At 35.5% G+C, this 18927-nt stretch overlaps 3 protein-coding genes across 5 annotated transcripts; 2 read left to right on the forward strand and 1 right to left on the reverse strand.

Annotated features, from left to right (window-relative positions):
• Window positions 1-84: 84 nt before the first annotated feature.
• Window positions 85-7161, reverse strand: LOC101263042 (serine/threonine-protein phosphatase PP-X isozyme 2). Of its 2 annotated transcripts, none has more exons than XM_004244034.4 (8): window positions 6756-7161; window positions 3635-3787; window positions 2465-2527; window positions 2308-2393; window positions 1948-2023; window positions 1600-1868; window positions 1390-1468; window positions 85-549 (listed from the first exon to the last, which is right to left on the reverse strand). In XM_004244034.4, the coding sequence occupies exons 1-8, from the start codon at window positions 6894-6896 to the stop codon at window positions 499-501; spliced, it is 918 nt and encodes a 305-aa protein (XP_004244082.1). In that variant the 5' UTR covers window positions 6897-7161; the 3' UTR covers window positions 85-498. The 2 variants fall into 2 exon arrangements, with proteins under 2 accessions (XP_004244082.1, XP_069143673.1); XM_069287572.1 differs by having other exon boundaries at window positions 3635-4475; window positions 6756-7109.
• A 1635-nt stretch (window positions 7162-8796) lies between these two features.
• On the forward strand, window positions 8797-13598 carry LOC101262735 (syntaxin-51). 2 transcript variants are annotated; one of them, XM_004244033.5, is made up of 6 exons: window positions 8797-9186; window positions 10258-10478; window positions 11264-11469; window positions 11894-11994; window positions 12114-12158; window positions 13249-13598. In XM_004244033.5, exons 2-6 carry the CDS (start codon window positions 10261-10263, stop codon window positions 13378-13380), a joined length of 702 nt encoding a protein of 233 aa, XP_004244081.1. In that variant the 5' UTR covers window positions 8797-9186; window positions 10258-10260; the 3' UTR covers window positions 13381-13598. The 2 variants fall into 2 exon arrangements, with proteins under 2 accessions (XP_004244081.1, XP_010324299.1); XM_010325997.3 differs by lacking the exon at window positions 8797-9186 and having other exon boundaries at window positions 10241-10478.
• A 653-nt stretch (window positions 13599-14251) lies between these two features.
• On the forward strand, window positions 14252-18655 carry LOC101264035 (transcription initiation factor TFIID subunit 6-like). Its single transcript, XM_004244295.5, has 12 exons — window positions 14252-14385; window positions 14574-14660; window positions 14930-15031; window positions 15119-15227; window positions 15528-15631; window positions 15713-15850; window positions 15933-16028; window positions 16522-16646; window positions 16917-17049; window positions 17237-17362; window positions 17515-17626; window positions 18145-18655. Exons 1-12 carry the CDS (start codon window positions 14260-14262, stop codon window positions 18567-18569), a joined length of 1683 nt encoding a protein of 560 aa, XP_004244343.1. The 5' UTR covers window positions 14252-14259; the 3' UTR covers window positions 18570-18655.
• The last annotated feature ends 272 nt before the right edge of the window (window positions 18656-18927 follow it).

The following is an 18927-nucleotide window of genomic DNA, read 5'->3' on the forward strand; positions in this document are numbered from 1 at the left end:
TTCTAAAAATAGAATATCATAACTCATTTTGGGACAGATTAGATATTTCATGGTCTCTTAATAATTAATACAAACACAACAATATGACCATACAAAATGTGCATGTTATTATGCAACATGACACCAAGAAACATTTACTGATTCACCAAAGTCCAGATGTAACAAGATGCTGAAAAAAGGGTCCTCGACTTAAGTCGTATACAACTCCTTTACAGGAGAGTGAAGTTGCCTCATAATTGCAACTATCACTTCAATGTCCCACCATTTCTATTACACACACCACCATTACAAGGAAAAATAACATGTATGGGATTTCAAAATGGGCGACACGCATTCAGATCTTAGAAACCCCAACAATGGTACCATTCTTTCGGTTAAACCAAGAAGCTTTTCTACCAAAATGAATCATGTGAGAGCAACTCCTGCATCTCCTCTACAGAGCCATATTGTCGACAATATGGATATATTGATGGCAAAAATTGAATCATTTGTGTTGTCTTACAGGAAGTAATCTGGTGGAGGCTTTTTAGCAGGTGCTCCTCTTGATTCCTGCATTTCACCAAAAAATTATACAAATGTAAGATTGCGCGGAAGAGTCTCACATAGGCATCCTATACAAGTAACTGTGTGCCTTCTCAGCCCATACTGGTAAAGATCAATGTATTTGTTGATAAGTTAACGGTAAAAAACATATTTTTCTCCACATATCTATCACCAGATCATAACTTCATTCTTCTTTTGATAAGAAAGAAAGAGATAGACCATAACTTCATTCTCTATTCATAACTCCAAATGCATAGGCCCTTCTCGATGGACCCTCGGTACAAATAAAGCATATCAAAATCAGTATGAAAAGGAAATACAGTGGTGTAGCAACAAACGATTAATACGATAACTGAAGCACAGGAAGCAACAATATAAAACCGAAGACTTCGATAGTAGGAGAGTACTAAAAATACTATTGATAATGGAAACTAGAATCTGAACTTCTATTAATAGCCAGAGCGGATTCAATGTAAACATTTTTAAGCGACGTGATATTCAGAAGGTATTCTTAGATGGTTAAAAAGTCCTATCATGGAAGAGGGGGGGTGCACATTTGCTGGACAGCCTGGATGGACATTGGTACAGTGTGTCATGATGTTTTTTGTTCTCTTCCAATAGTTCTATTTTTATAATTGGCAGAATCTATTTGGACAGTTCCAGTATTTCTATGCCCTGTACCTTGCCACTTCTCCTTGCACTGCATTTTGTTATGTTAATAAAGGCCTCATGAATGAAAGAAATATATAGGACAATGGGATGTGGAATTTCTGTTTAACCATTGCGAGTGAAAATAGCATGTTGATAAATTAATAACATATTCCTCATTCACCAAACATGACAAACCTGAGGAGCAGCTTCAAACACACGAAACTGCTTAGTAAGATTCTCGTCTAGCTCAAGAATTGCTGCAACATTACCACATCTGCAATGTATTCAAATGAATACAAAATTATTTTATTCCAAAATGAAACAAGGATACCTCTGACAAAAGAAAAGAGGAAAATGACAGTAGAGGAAGAACAAATTACAAACTAACCCTGTGACTTAACTGACCTGTAACAGTAGTTTGGAGCAGACCAGACTGTAACTATCTGATTATTGAACATCCATTTATATCCTTCCATTACTAACTGATGTGCACGGCATATGTAGTCTATGTTATTTGTATGGTTAAATGAAGTGACAACACTGCCACCAAAAAGGAAACCTGCACCACGAGGACTCAATCCCCATCCATCAACGATGTCCTCTGGATCTGACCATAGTAGGTCACACATGGCACCCTCGTGAGGAACTTCTTGCTTCCGATCAATAGTTCGAATCTGAGATAGACATGATGATGTCAACGCATTCCATCACAAGTAAAAGTTCAAGCAACAGAGTCAGAGACTAGTTCCAAACCTGGTCTAATGTAGATATTGTAGGAGAGAGACCACCATGAACAGAGAATATCTTATTCTCAATAAGAGCGGATAAGCTGCATTATGATCAAGACAAGTAATAGAAGTTCAGTACACCAAATGTAAATGTACCATAACTTGTTCACACAGTCATACATGTACACTGTTGGAGCGAGAAAAGAGGATCAGCAGAACACCAAAGTCCAAAATTTCTCAAGTATGTCATGCAAGTGGACAAGGGAACCATGACAGAGGGGAGAGGTTCTATGTCAAACTAGAAAGCAGTGGATCTAATATAAATGCATCAGACATATCAGGTTGGTTCCCCAATTTCAGACGTCAGTAGAATAAAGTAGCAAACCTTAAATAGTCAAATATATCCGTGCAATATCTCCAAACATTTACTGAACCATACTTCCGTAGGCACTCATCATAGAATCCATATACCTGGAAATTTTGAAGAGAATAAGATCATATAATAAGTTATAAGCTATTGGTAGAGAAAATGAAGGACCAACCTGTGTGATCTGGCGGCTCTCATGGTTACCTCTGATAAGAGTGATCCGATCGGGATATCTCACCTGATTATGCATTACCAATTATTTTCTTTTTCCACAATTAAAAGGGAAAAGGCGACATGTTGAGTAACAGACATGAATGTGGATGTAAATCTAGTAATCTACTATACGCAACTCAACAAAGGAAGTCACAAAAAAACTTAGTACATTGAAGCAAAGATCTTTTTAACAAGAAATGGACGAGCCAGTTATTTTCCGAAGTGAAATCAATTTAGGATGAAGCAGAGTCAAGTGGAAATCAGCAACAGAAGGCAAAGATTGAAAAAGTGGGGGAAGCATGCACAGAAAAGACAAGATAGGTAAATGAATAACATGTGACAGAGATGGTACTGAAGCCGACGTTATTAGAGCTTCAAGAAGCAGACTGTCATAATGTGTTTTATCAAGTGTGCTATTTCATAAAACAAAAAAAATTCAGTCTCATGCAACAATTTATTTTGGATCTCAAAAGTTAGAGCATCATATGGACACTAACATTTAAGAAACTGTCAGATCACATCCTCATGTCGGGCGGATTGGGGTGGGATGAGGGTGGGAGAGTCCTTAAAGTTGATAATGATCTAAATAATTGCAATGTCAATTTTTTCCTTTAAAAAGCAACTGAGATATTTTTTTATTACTGATAAAGAAATTCAACAGTGATATCATTATAAGCTTATTCGCCTTGTACTCAAGAATCCAAAGGAACTCAATGCGGCAAAGATGTACAACAAAAGCAAGCACATGTAGACTGTAGTTATCCCATACAATATGAAAGTTTAATGAATCCAATTCATCTATTTTGTTTCCAATCAAAATAAATTCCACTTCTATTCCATTACACTATTAAGAACAAAAAATGAAGCAAACACAGGCTGGAATGCTTATCTCAGATTGCACAGCGTATGCAACGGTATATCCCTGAAATGTTATTTGTTTCAAAACATCTGTTTTACAAAGGAAACAAAAAACTGCAGGGACTAGAAATATTCATATAACCAACTTTCAACAGTAAATGCTATAGCACGTGGGTTCAAGAATAATTCTAAGTCTAACCAATAAGATAAAACTTGCAAGAATATGTATATGTACCTGATATCACAGGAAGTGACAGTTAGAAACATAAAATACCTTAAGAGCTAGTAGAAGAAGAAATGTCTCAACGGAGTAAAATCCTCTATCAACAAAATCTCCGAGAAACAAGTAATTTGTCTTTGGGCAATCACCTCCCACTTTAAATAGCTCTTTCATGTCATAAAATTGTCCATGGATATCACCACATATCTGCACATCAAGAAAACAATAGCTGAAACAGATTTCAAGCAATACCTGAACGTACATTAGTGGAACTTGCATGAAATAACTACAATGCAAACATAGCACCTAAGAATATCATCTGCAAATGATAAGGCCATATAGTCAATCAAATGAATAAGAATTTACGATAATCTGTTCCCTCTTGTAGCTTTTACAATTTCACAAGTCAATATTATACATGTCAATATATATCCCAAGAGACTCCACAATCCAATGCAATCCATTGGTGATTGTCCTTCATCCGTAGCAAATTCTCTACACTCATATTTTGCTTCTTCTTTCTAGACATTCTGGATCCTAACCAAATTTGTGAGCCCTCTATCCAACATGTGCAGTGTAATATACTCAGCCAGAACCCAGGATGGACCCCAGTAAGCAGCAATAACAATAACAATTAAGCCTCAACTCGGAGCTAGTTGTGGAGTCCCAAGCCAGTTGGTGTCATGACAAGAGAAATGACTAATACTTCTACATCACAAACTGTTGGCAGATATATCATTCACTGGGCAGAATAAGATAAATGCTGATTGAATTTCCTCCAGAAGAAACAGCTATTTAACAAAAAATGGAACAGTATCACATAGAAGCTTCTCATGAATATCCTCCAACTCCCAGAAGGAAAACTATGATAACATTGTTCCAACCTTAACCAGTACTGCATAATATATAAAGAAGCAATTTCAGTGAAAAGAGGAGCTCATATGGATTTAACTGTTGCACCAAAATATTTAAGAGATCGTGACAAGTTTAGGTTATACTTAGTCTCGGGGGAAAAAAAAGAAGTGTTGATAAGGTCACATGAAAGAGTGATACTTCCTCAATTTCAAGATCATCTAAGTACAATCATTAATAAAATGACTGTATTAGTAAGTATAAGCTATACTTGATCGCAAAGAAAGAGTGTTTAGACTACATAAAACAACGAAACCTTCATAATCTTCAAGATTGCTAACAAAAAGAATAAGAATATTCTATTAACATGATACACAATTACCTGTAATATATTTATGTAAAGCTAACACCCTCTTGGCCCTATTAATAAAAATTACTTCATTTAAATGTTTTAAAAAAATTACTTCCTTTATCAAAATGATGTTTTACACAACTAACCTAAACATATAAAATAACCCAGGACACATTCCAACTAATTCTCTTAACTTTCATCTTCAAATTCAAGATGATGAAGCAACTCGTTGTTTGCAAATCAAGACTAGAAAGCCAAGTCAAATACAACAAGAAAGTTATTGTTGCCACAACATTCATTTGAATATTGTCACCAAAGTAAGGGTGAAAGTAAAATTGAATTCGCATTATGCTGTAACTTATTAACTAAATCGTGATGCCACCATAAATACAAGAGTCGTGGCTAAATGTGAAATATCGTGCAGCCAGTTAAATGAAATCGGTGACAAAACAAAATACTATCAATTGGACCATAGCATTACAATCCACAGAGCCAACTAGGCAATACTAACATGGCACTGCTTCAGCAATGTCATGTGTAGCATTGACTTGGCGAGATGGACTACTGGCTCGACAAGTTCAGCAGACGTGGAACAATAATATCAGCCCTCAACAGACAGGTTTAACTGATTAATGTCACCAATCCTAGACGATTGATGATGCATGAAACGTGAACTACAGATGCACCAATGAAATTGAACTTCCAATTTACACATCTGAGTGCACCAAAAACAGACTATTTAAGACTGAGGTATCCTTTGATATCTTCATCTTAATGACACAAACTCCTGATTTCATAATTAGGTATACTGAGGAAACACCAATGATAGATACAAATACGATGTGACGTCAATGAAACAGTAGCCTGAAAGAAGGTATGATGCTGACAAAACAGTAACGACAAATAAACAGGAATATTAACACTACACAGAGAGTAACTTCCGCCAACTGCTAGTGTGACTCACGTGAGGTAGGAAGAAGTTACTTTCATACAAAAAGAAGGTAGGAAGAAGTTATCATCTCTACTATAGAGATAATAGTAGATGGTAGGTCATTTTATTATTGAATCAAGTGCTGAACAACATATAATGGAGCTGCTTGTATAGAGTTGTGCCGCTGGAACTTTAAGGTAGCTTCCTAATAAACGTGATTCCTCTAGTTATGACGCAATAATTAAAAATATTAAAGACAATTAACCTAGACATATAAAATTAATCTAGAAATGTTCTTCAAATTTATCCACATTAATTCTCGGAACTTTTGAGTTTCGACAAATATAAATAACATGTCCATCCCCAAGAGGGACCCTCAAACAAAACCAGCAGAACAACAAAGGAAAAATCCATAACAAAATTCCAATTCCTCGAACGTACCAAATCAAAAAAGAGCCTCCAAATGTCATATCTTGTAATTCTAACATCTTCTTGATGCTATTATTAATACCACTTACTTTATCAAAAAAAAAAAACATCAAAATGTCCAAACTACTTTCCTTAATTGTTTGCAGTATTGCTAAAATCCAGTATAAACAAGTGGCGACTCTAACTATCGAGTCGTTTGACAAGAAATCACTTTCATGGCGGAATTAAGTTCTAAAAAGCTGGAACACTGCCAGATAAAAACTCTACCTCACCAACACTTAACCTAGACCAATCCATCAAAACAATTGAGAGAATAAATTCATCAATTCCCCATTTGGCAAACTACACTCACACTTCTGCTCAGTATTTACCCTACAGTATTGACGCAAGTCAAAATCCCAGTTCCTCCCTCCTATATCACTCCCACGTAAGGTTTTAATTGTATTAGAGTTAACCTAGACTGATTCCAGCAAAAAAAATAATAAAATAAATACATCAATTCTCTCATTTGACAAGTAAACTCAAACCTCAGCTCAGTATATCGAACCAAGTCAAAATCAATCTTCACCTTCCTATATCAACTCCAACGTAGGGTTTTTAATTCGACTTACAGTGACAGGCGCGTCGACTCTCTGCACATTGCTTTCTTCAACAAGGATTTCCATAGCTTTCATACAAAGAGCCTTAACTTCAGATTCCTTTAACGGCTCGCATCTCTTGAGCTGCTCAATTTGCCTATCTAGGTCTGACATCTTCGAACTCGGTGTTGCTTTCACTTCCTCGATTCACCGGCGAGCTCCGTAACAAAATCTACTACTACTGTCTTCTCCGATTGAAGAGCATATGAGTAGTAGCAGCCTCTGCTGCGCCGTCGAGTGCCGGGTTTTCGCGATTCACGCACGGTGTTGCTGACTCGCCGCTTTCTCTAGTTTTACTTCATTTTTTCTCTACTTTTTTTCTTTTTCTTTTTTGCTTATTACTCATTTGCCCCTATTTATATGGTACACAATGATCATAGGTATAATATACGACTTACTAATTTTAACGAATATAATAATAATAAATTCAATGTAATTTCTTAAATACGATTTGAATAGAATAAAATATCTATGTATATTTATTTTTATTTCAATAAATATAAAGATTAATTTGGATTGGCTCTCGATTCTCAATAATTTATGAGATGAATGATTTGGAAAAACAAAGATTCCATTGTCTTGAGGGCCAAAAGAAAAATGAATGGCTAGAATATAAAGACCATAAAATGGTTTATTTTTTGAAAACTATTAAAATGTAATAAAGTAACATCGTTTGTCTCTTGCTTTTGTAGTTTCGTTTTTGTATATTTCAATAATAATAATAGGGATAGGATAAAATAATTTAGTTTGTGTAGTTCATGCACCAAATCTGGCTAGTTTTATAAATAATGAAAAGGGAAGAAGTCCTAAACTTTAAATGGGGCTATATTACTAAACAGTGTCTTTGAAAAATATTATGTAAGTTATATTATAATTTTATGAAAAATATGAAGGGGAAAAGGATTTGCATTGTTTTTAATCTATTTCAGGAATGCAGTAATTTTTGTTTCTAGTTTTAATTAAGTTAATATTGCATTTTTTAAATTTGACGAAAATTTGATGTATTTTTACTTACGTTATATTATAGATCTTATAAAAATTAATCGTTATAATTTCTTATATAATTGACTTAGATCAAGATTGTTTATCTTTTTGCAAATTTAAAGAATTACAATTGCTCATGAGTATGTTTTGAGGACCGTGAACTTTTTCCAAACCCAAGAGGTTATTTTTATCAAATTTTCTCAAATAGATTATTCAATGTTACAACGATTATATATTTTAATAGGGAGGAGAAATTGATAATAGTTGCCTTTTGGACTATTCATCAAGCTTTAGCTTAAAACTTTTGCAGAAAATTATATGATTCGAGACTTACTTAAAATTAAAAAAAATTAAGCATAGGAAATTGGTAGATTGATGATGATGTTGCATGTCCAATTAACGCGGGATGAGCGAAATAAAGATTAGAAAACGTGGAGATTGATGATGATATGTAGCATATCCTATTAGCACAGATGAGCAAAATGGAGACTCACCTCTGAGGTATCGATTCTTCTCCGGGTTTAACCATCCTGCATGGTCCCTTGTTGCGATCGCATAAAAAAAAGTAAGTCCTACTTATTAGCAGTTATTAGAGCAACGTTCTTATATGAGTTAAAATATTGTCAATCGTGAATATCTACCACGTCCAGAAGCTAAATGTAGTGGATAAGGATGCTCATATACATTAGTGGGTGTAATAGGAGAGATGACTAGGAACGAAGAATATACAAGAGAAGGTTGTGATGGATAAGATGAGAAAAACGAAACTGAGATGTTTTGGGCACGTGATAGGAGGTGCGAGAGGTTGATTGTAATGCGAGTTAAGAGATGTAGATTTAGATCGAATAAGGTTTAGAGCGCAAGGATATAACATATCGGATCACAACTTTAACTTACCGAACCAGTTAGAAGGCGTGAGAGCTTGATAATAGCAGGAGTTAAGAGGGGTAGACAAGCCAAAGAAGAACTCACACGTGATTTGCATCACAACTTTAATTTAATAAGACATGACCTTGGCTAAAAAAATTGAGGTCGAGAATTGAAATAAAAAATAAGTAAACGGATATTGTAGCACTACTCTCAAATATTTTTAATATTTGTTAAATACCTTGATCAATTTAAAAAAATACTTATATAAGCTAATGAGTGTATAAGTTTAGCCAAATAATTATCTTATTTTAGTAGTTTTATTTTTCTTATTCCCTTTTAATTAATAGTATTCTAGAGGAAAAGATAAAAGTGGTTTCAATAATGACCAAATGCGCGTGTAGACAATAACGAAGAGGACAATGGAGCTGGACAAACTTTGCCGGTAAAGTTAGCGGCACGTCTTCTTTAAAATTATTCCGACTCGCCGTTTCTCTCTCCAAAATTCTCTCACAATTCCACCATCGCCACCGTGAATTCAGATCAGAAAGAGGTAATTGTAACTCTTCGTCACTTGACCTATGTTCGATCATTTCAATAATTTTGCTTTTTTTTAAAAAATAAATTATTTTTTTTTGAATTTTTTCAACTGATCAACTCGAATGAAATTCAATCATCCGTAATTCGGCAGAGATTGGTGTTTTTGACTTTAATTATGTAGTGTATTGATTTTTGGTCTTTTATACTCTTGCAAATGAAGAATTAGGGTTCTGGATTGGGTGACCTTTGGGATTTTTTGCTGTTTCGTGTAATTGTAGCCGCCTTTTACTTTGTCTGGCTGTTATTTAAGTTAATTTTTGTAGCTCAGTTTCATACTAGCCGTTTCATATAATTGTAGCCACATTTTTTCGCAATTGAGTTAATTTTGTTGTTGAGTTTTACATTTCGTATTTGTATTGGATTAGCTAGGAGAAAGCGAAGTAATTATGGCATTTCATCAGAATAAGTTGGTTTCTGTTTTAGTATTTCATGTTGTAATAATTGATTTACATACAAAAATAATATGACAAAAAATTAGGTATGTTTTTTCGTATGTATCGCAATATATCTTCATCCTATAGGCTATACTAATATCTAGTTGTGTAGGAAGGAACAAATGCATTACAAACTTCAAGATCACATTTCTGGTTCTTATTTTTTCTCCTTTTTATTCTTTATGTTGCTTTTAGTTCTTTTTCTTTTGAGGACGGTTGGTGGAGGAGGTGCAGTTCTACTTAATTGGGAAACCAAGGTTAATTTGATCTCAGATCAAACTGAAATTGTGATGTTCCTCTAGTTTTTCATATATTTGGACTAAGTTGTTGGATGTGGATGGTGTTGCACATTATATGAGAAAGTGAAGTTCTGTTCCAGATTTGATTTAGTATCTCCGTGCCCTTTGTTTTTATGTGGTTTTCTTTTAATCCATATTTTTGTTTTGGTGGACCATCCATGAAGCACTTCTAATGATGGAAAAGAAGCATAAAGGGTTACAATTCTCATTACATTTTTTTTTTTTAAAAAATAATCTTGAGTTGCAGTCAAAGTGCAGAAATTAATGTACTTCTTTCTAATGTCTCTTCAGGTAATGGCTTCTTCTGGAGATTCATGGATCCGGGAGTATAACGAAGGACTGAAACTCGCGGATGATATCACTAACATGATATCTGAAAGGAGTTCATTGCCTGCTTCGGGCCCAGAAGCACAGCGTCATTCATCCGCTATAAGGAGGAAGATTACTATTTTAGGAACTAGACTTGATAACTTACAGTCTATCCTGTCAAAGCTTCCTGGAAAGCAGCCTTTGTGAGTGTTCTTTATCTGATTCTCTCATTGTGTGGCTGCAATGGTAATGTAGGGGGGGGGGGGACTTTAGTTGAATGTGTTTCTAATTAAATTTTGTTTAGAAATGACATTTCAATTTGATTTTCATTTTCCAACTCTTTTATGCCTAATGGAGCACATATTTTCAATCAAAATTTCCTAGGGTCTTATATTTTATTACTAAAAGCTAAGTAAGGAGGTGTTTTGGAAAGACTAAAAATGCTTTTAAGCACTTCCTTTTAGGCTAAAATAGTAGAAAAATAAGCTTAAAGATAAATGTTGGCTATGACCAACTTATTGCTTTTAGCTTTTAAGCTACTTAAAAAAACCAATCCAAACACCCCCTAAATCAAGCATGAACTTAGTACTACTGAATTTTCAGCCTTGTGGTTGGGCCATACCTTAGTGCCAACTAATAAACAGTAAAAAGTATAATTTTCCTTTTTTCCTTGATAATCTTATGAATTTGTAGAACACATTTAGTTGAAATATAGAGAGTTCCATGGAGATGAATTGCTGAAATAAAACTTTAGGTTGGTTTATGCAGTAAGTTTTATGTGCATTGTCTATATGGTAATTCAGAATGTTGAGACTCTCTTCTGCAATCTGACTTAATAGTGTAAACAGTTGTCTCTTTCAAAAGTCCCTATAAAGTTTGTTTGCATACTGCACCGTCCATATATAGATTCGAAAAAACTGTGTATTCTGTTACTACTGCTATGTTGCCTTCTGTATGTTTTTTTGAGCACTCTCCCTCCTGTATGTAGGTCAGAGAAAGAGATGAACCGTCGCAAGGATATGCTTGCAAATTTAAAATCGAAAGTATCTCAAATGGCTTCCACATTGAACATGTCAAGCTTCGCGAATAGGGACAGTTTGCTTGGACCAGAAATAAAGCCTGTGGATGCTATGAGCAGAGCAACAGGTCTTGACAATAATGGCGTTGTCGGTCTTCAACGGCAAATTATGAAAGGTGAGTTTTATTCTGCTCCTCCATTCCCAGTTTGTATGACACTCTTTTCTCTTATTTGGCTGCTCAAATTTAAACTTTGGTGACAATTATATTGGAAATTATTTTCACAGCTTTCAAGAATTCAAATTTATGTAAACAATTACAACTATGCTTCAGTTGAAACAAGTTGGACTCGGCTATATGAATCCTCATTGAAGCTCTTCAAATTTATGTAGCTAGTCAAATTTAAATGATATGATTCCCTGTCTAACTAATTGCTTTGCCCTCTACTAATATTATATACAAGTCATAATAACATCTTAAACTCCACGCACACAGTGTTACATTAATTTAGAGGCAAGAAGTACTAAGTTTGAAATGTTATTTAGTTTTTCGGTTTTTATTCTGTTATTTTTCTTATTTGTTTGCGTTACTCTCAAATCAGAGCAAGATGAGGGCCTTGAGAGTCTGGAGGAGACAGTGATGAGCACTAAACATATAGCACTGGCAGTTAATGAAGAACTTGGCTTGCAAACAAGACTTATTGTATGATCTCTACTTTCTGCTTTACATTAAACTATACTTTACTCTCAATTTTCTTACGGGAGTAAAACCTTTCTGCTACTAAAGTGGATACTGATTTCATTGTCCTACCAAAAATGCAGGATGACCTGGACGAACATGTTGATGTTACAGACTCAAGACTTCAGGTGAGAACTTGTTTAGGATAACTCTTGTTCTGGTGAGCATTGGACTTAATATATTCTTTTAGGAGTCTCAAGTCTATAGACATCTTCCAGCACCGCAGAATCTGTGTGGATGGCTCTGCAATTTGGAATGACTAATCATGTCTTGTTTAATTTGAGAAGAAGGTATAAAGCTATCATGTGTTTAGGGTTCAGGATGTAATAGGTTAAAATACTTAGAAGTTTAAGCATTGCACCCTGAGGGCTTCTTTGTTATTGGGATGGTATCTAGAGATTGGTTGTGTGCGCTTAAAAAATGGTGAGTTGCTAGAACATTAAGGATAAGTGAAGGGAAAGTTTTTGTGTCCTTCTTATGACACAGGTAATTGACATTCATGTAGTCACATTTTTCTTTTGATATTGAAGGGAAAGCACTTTCGTCCTGATGATGATACATGAAATTGACATTCATGTGGTCACATTTCTCGCTTGTGTCATTTGGATAACCTTTGTTTGTCTTTTGATGGGGGAGGGGGTCAGATGAACTGTCAGGATATTGATTATTTTTGTCAATTCCATAATCCTGATGTGTTTGAATTACCAAAAGAGGTTAAGGAGGAAGAGGAACATATGTAAATTTTTTTTTTTTTTTTTTTTGTGTGTGTGTGGGTGGGGTGGTGGTGGTAGTGAGGAGAGACATTGATATAAAGGCAAAGTAACTGGTTTTACCAAACAAAGTATTCTACCTGCAAAGGGGTGGCCTAGCTGTTGAAATAACTGGAGTTACAACCTTGGCACAATGTTTGAATCCTAGAGAGGCGAAACTAGGTGAAATCTTTTTATCTACCTAAGCTTTGTTAAGTAGAGTGACCCGGTGGATAAGTCGATGTGCAGCAAGTTGGCTGGGAGGACACCATTATCCAAAGAAGAAGGAAAAATAAAAAAGAACCTAAACTTAGTGTCTGCACCAACGCACACTTTAATACAAACACTTGCTCTGTCAATAAGACGGTTCTTATCAGTCTCATTTTCTTCAGCTTTTGTATTCTTGGTGAGAATTATTTGTTGTCACTTGATTCATTTTCTTTCCTCTTTTTCCCCAATAATTCAACAGCGGGTGCAGAGAAAGCTTGGAATTTTGAACAAACGCACAAAGGGTGGTTGCTCTTGCATGTGTATGCTTCTAGCGGTGCTTGGAATTGTCATTCTTGTTGTGGCAATATATATGTTGATTAAGTATCTGTAAATGCAAAAGAACAAGTACTTTGGAGTGTGTATGAGAAGTGTGTGTATTAGATATCGAACATCTCCTTCTGTTTCCTCCTGTGTAATCGATGTTTTCGTGATTGTACTCACATCAGTGTGTCGAGACAACCTTGAAGTCTTTTTCTCCACTTGATATGTTTCTATATGTAAAAAAGACGTCGAAAGCATTTTCCAAAGTCTATCAATATTTGAGTGAAACTAGTGTTAATACTTTCGAAACTTACACCTTTATATGCTTGCTTGTGATTTTGGTAGCCAGACATTGTATTGTTCAACAAACACAAGTGTTGCATTAGTTCTTTGGGCAAATAACAAAAGCAAGATGCATTACTCGTGTGACTAGTCACTCATCGTTTTGCAAGAGATTAACGTATTATTCTTGGATGTGAAAAAAAAATTAAATTTTTGCTAGGAAAAGCAAATTGAAATTATTCACGATCGGTGGAGTTTGAAGTTAGAATATGATCGGTGCTTTAACGTAGATTGAAAATGATAAAAATTTTATTGTAACAAACATGCATGAACCATTTCACAAAGTATGTGTCCGAATTGGTCAAAGTTTTATAGTTAGCTCTCCGCCATCTAGTGCACTATTGTGTGGTAGGAATTATAACTTTTCAAAATCTATATTCCAAAGTTTAAAATTGAAATACGAATCAATTTGTAAAATAAATAAGTAAACTTCATTTAAAATATCATTGAAATATTTCAAATCTTATTTATGTCCAAAGGGACAGATTAATTGTAAATCTTTCCTTGTTTTTTTTCACTTGGTGTAATCTTCTATCTCTCCTTACTCCGGCATAATCCCGTCGACCTTACATCTGAAATCGTCACCGTAACTGCTCTTAACGGAAAAATGAGCACAGTGCCGGAAGAGGCAATCGACGTGATATCACAAAGCATCGGAATAAGCAATTTATCACCGGATGTCTTGCCAGCTCTCGCCGCCGACGTCGAGTACCGTATTCGGGAAATTATGCAGGTGCCTCTTCATATCCAATTTGTCAATCTCTATTTGCTACAGCTGTTCTATTTCATGTTTGAAGCTCGGCGCTCGCATTATTGTATTAAACTTTGCTGTTCGAGATAACAAAAATGTTGTGAAATTCAAAATTTAGGTGATTATTGTGCCTCACGTGAATTTATAGGATTTTTTGGTTGATAATGTAGGAGGCTATAAAGTGTATGCGCCATTCGAAGAGAACTACTTTATCTACTGATGATGTTGATTCTGCACTCACCTTGAGAAATGTGGAGGTAACTCGCCTATTAACTAAAAAATCTCCAGGATAATAAGTAAGTAGGGTGTGGATTTATCACTAGATTCACTATTTTCAGTGTAGAATTTCTACGAGTTGAAGGCAGTGGTGAGGTTACAGTTACTGCCCTGATGTTCATCCAGCCTTGCTCATTGATAAGATATTTGAATGCTTGTCATTGTATTGACTCTAATCATTTTGTGAAAACTTATCTGTTCTTATTGGTTGTCTTTTATTTTCTGTGTTATATATGTGTGCCTTGCGCAGCCAATATATGGTTTTGCTTCGGGAGATCCCTTACGATTCAGGAGAGCTGCTGGGCATAAGGATTTGTTCTATATTGAAGAGAAGGATATAGAATTCAAAGATGTAAGAAATTTTGAATATCTTCGGTTAGCTACCAACTTTTTTTCTTTGGACTAGAAGTATAGTAAGTTCTCTCTTTCTGCGTTTTAGGTGATTGAAGCACCTCTGCCAAAAGCACCATTAGATACTGCTCTTTTTGCTCATTGGTTAGCTATAGAAGGGGTACAGCCTGCTATTCCCGAAAACCCTCCACTTGAAGGTTCTTCTTTTACAATAACTTAGCAGCAATTACTTGTGTAGCATGTTAACATACATAGATGATGGTTTCTCCAGTTATCTGTTGTTTGTTGTGCGCTGTTTTATCAAGACGATATTGATTCTCATTCTCTTCATTGTCCTGGTTTGGTATTTGTTTCTCTCTGCTCTCTGGCTGCAAAAAATGGAAGAAAATAGTGATGAAACAGAACCAATTAAAATTCATAATGGATGTTATTTTATATCTGGAACTCGTCAAAAAATAAAATTTGTACTGGGAACTGACAGATTAATTTCATGGCAGCACTTGTTCCACCTCCTGATAACCAAAAGGCAGAGTATAAGGAGGATGGAGTTCCTGTTGATCTTAAAGTACCTGTTAAGCATGTCTTATCCCGTGAGCTTCAGGTACACCTTGACCAATATGGTTGCGTCCTCTTTGCCCATACCATATGATTCTATCCTTATTCATCTTTGGTTGTTTTGCAGCTTTATTATGACAAGATTACAGAGCTTATCATGAACAAATCCAACTCCCCTCTCTTCAAAGAAGCTTTAGCAAGCTTAGCAACAGACCCTGGGCTCCACCCCTTAGTTCCGTACTTCACATATTTTGTTGCTGATGAGGTAGATATAGGTCAATTCAAGTCCAGTAATGTAACATTTGTAGGTGAGATAAATGATGTAATGATATTCTGTTTTATGTCAGGTTGCACGGAATTTGAATAATTTTGATCTCCTTTTTGCTTTGATGAGGCTGGTCTGGAGCCTTCTTCAAAATTCTCATTTACATATTGAACCATATGTGAGTCCCTTGCTGATATCTCAGTGCCATTTACTTCTGTATATTTATCCTTTTATTTTTCAAGGGATGCAGGATAAATTTTTATAATCTCTTTCTTTATAAATCTGGTTATCCTTGATGACCATATTTTATAATAATTTGATGTTATTTATTCATTTTATTTTTATAGAAGGATGCCGGATAAAACATTAATAAAAACTAACTCTATAAAGCTAGAACTCATTTTTATAATTGAATTTCTCAAACCTTACTATGTCCCTGGAGAATCACGGTGGACACTAAGTAGATGTCTGTTAAGAAAAGAGATGGAGTTAGCTTTCAGGAACAACATGAATTTTCTTTACTCTGACTAAGTTCTTAAATTACTTGTTCATTAAATTAGTCTTATGCATAACTGGAAATTTGGTTTGGGCTTAATCCTGCAACTTTGGGCTTTGGTGCTGAATGACGTTGCTATAGTTGCATCTGTTGATTCTCTTGTTAACCTTTCCAGCTGCACCAGTCGATGCCGTCTGTAATGACATGCCTTGTTGCGAAAAGGCTGGGGAATAAATTCGCTGACGACCATTGGGAGCTAAGGGACTTCACAGCAAAGTTGATTGCTTTAATATGCAGGCGGTAAGGATCTCTTTATTCAGTCGTTCTCTTGGTTTTGTTTCATCAAAGGCTAAGAAAGCATGCATCTCCTATGCTGCCTACTATTTTTATGGAGTCTTAGGGGGGGCAGGGGGTGGTTATATATTTGTATAATTGTTGACACGTGTAAAGCATATCTTAATCTGCTTGAAACGAAAGTACTTGGCAATTGTTGGTCGTTCACTTCCATGATCTTGGTTAAATCTCCATGGTTTATTGAGACTCTGTCGTTCACAAGTTATTGCTGCGCAGATATGGTCATGTCTATCACAGTCTCCAACCACGTGTCACGAAGACTCTGCTGCATGCTTATCTTGATCCAGCTAAGGCACTGCCACAGCATTATGGAGCAATTCAAGGGCTAGCAGCTCTTGGACCTGGTGTGGTATCTCCTTGATATCCCTTTACTTCTTTTTTATCTTTTCATTGTTTCTAAAATTAAAGATATTAGCTATCTGTAATATTTAAATGGGGAACGTGGTCAATTTGGATTTGTATAGCTGACTCAATATTGTTTGGGACTAAGGCACAACTTTTTGTTGCAATATGTGATGCTTATATATTTTGTGTAGGTTCGCCTGCTTGTGCTGCCAAATCTTGAAGCTTATTTGCGATTGTTGGAGCCTGAAATGCAGTTTGAGAAACAAAAAAATGAAGTGAAAAGACATGAAGCTTGGCGCGTATATGGGGCCTTAATGGTAGCTTGCTTGCATGATCCAAGCATTTTTCTTTGTCATTTCATCAACTTATTTCTTTTGTGATGTTTTATGCAGCCTAACATGACTTGTCATTTCGGATTAATATTCTACTTCACTGATGAAGACTCTTCCAACTATGTTTTCGTTTACAGTGCGCTGCGGGTCTATGCATGTATGAGCATTTCAAGATGCTTCCTGCATCTCTGTGTCAATCAAATCAGACATTCCTGAAGAGTCAATTAAAAGTCTTGACTACATTGCCGAGTATGTCTTGAAGTTTACTAATTTTATCCTTGCTAAACTCAGGTTTTTGAAATATTTGTGTTAAATTGTCCACTGAGTGTCTTTCTGCTCTAACTGCCAATACAAAATTCGTTTAGAATGATACATTCTGTAGGATAGATCTCGATAGTCATTAATATCTTAGTTGTGGTCTTGTGGATCAGATTGGCTTCTATTTTTTGATACATGTGGAAATTGTATGCTAAATTTTTAGAAAAATGCCAGCATGTTTCTGTCTGAAACACCTGTGAAGGTTGTAGTGCTCTCACTTGGTATCTAGATACTAATTAGGAACTCAGTAAGCCTCAAATATCTTAAAGCATTTACAGTGAAGAAATAATGTGTATATATGTATATCCCTATAAGCTTTTGCATTATTGATTCTGTATGTTTCCATGGAAGTCCTCTTCCATGAATGTCTAGTGGCAAATGCAAAATGTTACTTTTGTCATCGTTGATTATCAATACACTTCTCTCAATGCCGTTTCATAATTATCTAGACAAACGCAAAACGAGCATGGACAACATGGTCTCACAGCCGCCAACCAAGAAATTAGTGACAGATGGTCCTACACCAATGCTATCAGATTCTTTGTCAGCAGACATACAAGGAGCTACCGATGGACATGACACAGTTCCGGCTGTTACAGATGGGGATTTATCATCAAGTGACACAGTTCTGGCTGTTACAGATGGGGATTTATCATCAAGTCCACAAGATTTGCAAAATAAGAATGTGACCAATGTGACGAAACCCAGCAAAAGGGAGATTACTGGCGGGCAAAGCCAAAAAACACCAGCTGCTCCTGGTCAGGCCCTGAAGAAGGATATGGATGCTGCAAATTTGTTGCCACCTCTATTTGATTATTTTGGTGAAAGTATGTTATTCTTTGTACCTTCCCCTGAATTGTCATTCTTTTTGTGATCCTCTTCTATGCATCTATATTGTTCACATCTCTGGGTAGTAGTATGTATCTAACGTTTTAATATATACTACATTTTTATACTTTAGACCCCACATCTCAAATATTATTCCTTTAGAAACGATGATCAAGATTCAATAGCTTTAGCCAAGAACACACCCAATGCAATCCCTCAAGTGAAGTCTAGGGAGGGTGAAATGTTCGTAGAAAGGTAGAATTTCCATATCCTAGCTTTGGCCGGGATATGGACTTATGAATGTACAAGTATAATGTTTTTTCACAGCATGTCTCTTCTAACAGATGTGGGTTATCTGCTTATCTTTGTCCCTTTGTGCTGTATATTTCCATAGCCATTCTGTT

The sequence above is a fragment of the Solanum lycopersicum genome, chromosome 7 (genome assembly GCF_036512215.1).
Source record: "Solanum lycopersicum chromosome 7, SLM_r2.1".
NCBI classification, from domain to species: Eukaryota; Viridiplantae; Streptophyta; class Magnoliopsida; order Solanales; family Solanaceae; genus Solanum; species Solanum lycopersicum.

Excerpts from the sequence above, each read along its gene's own strand:
- LOC101264035 (XM_004244295.5), top strand. The coding sequence starts at position 14,260 with ATGAGCACAGTGCCGGAAGAGGCAATCGACGTGATATCACAAAGCATC. Across the intron at positions 15,032-15,118 it reads AGGATATAGAATTCAAAGAT|GTGATTGAAGCACCTCTGCC; the intron begins GTAAGAAATTTT and ends TCTGCGTTTTAG. Across the intron at positions 15,228-15,527 it reads CGAAAACCCTCCACTTGAAG|CACTTGTTCCACCTCCTGAT; the intron begins GTTCTTCTTTTA and ends ATTTCATGGCAG.
- LOC101262735 (XM_010325997.3), top strand. The coding sequence starts at position 10,246 with ATGTCTCTTCAGGTAATGGCTTCTTCTGGAGATTCATGGATCCGGGAG. Across the intron at positions 11,470-11,893 it reads TCAACGGCAAATTATGAAAG|AGCAAGATGAGGGCCTTGAG; the intron begins GTGAGTTTTATT and ends CTCTCAAATCAG. Across the intron at positions 12,159-13,248 it reads TTACAGACTCAAGACTTCAG|CGGGTGCAGAGAAAGCTTGG; the intron begins GTGAGAACTTGT and ends ATAATTCAACAG.
- LOC101263042 (XM_004244034.4), bottom strand. The coding sequence starts at position 6,896 with ATGTCAGACCTAGATAGGCAAATTGAGCAGCTCAAGAGATGCGAGCCG. Across the intron at positions 2,394-2,464 it reads AGAGCCGCCAGATCACACAG|GTATATGGATTCTATGATGA; the intron begins GTTGGTCCTTCA and ends CAAAATTTCCAG. Across the intron at positions 550-1,389 it reads TGTTTGAAGCTGCTCCTCAG|GAATCAAGAGGAGCACCTGC; the intron begins GTTTGTCATGTT and ends GGTGAAATGCAG.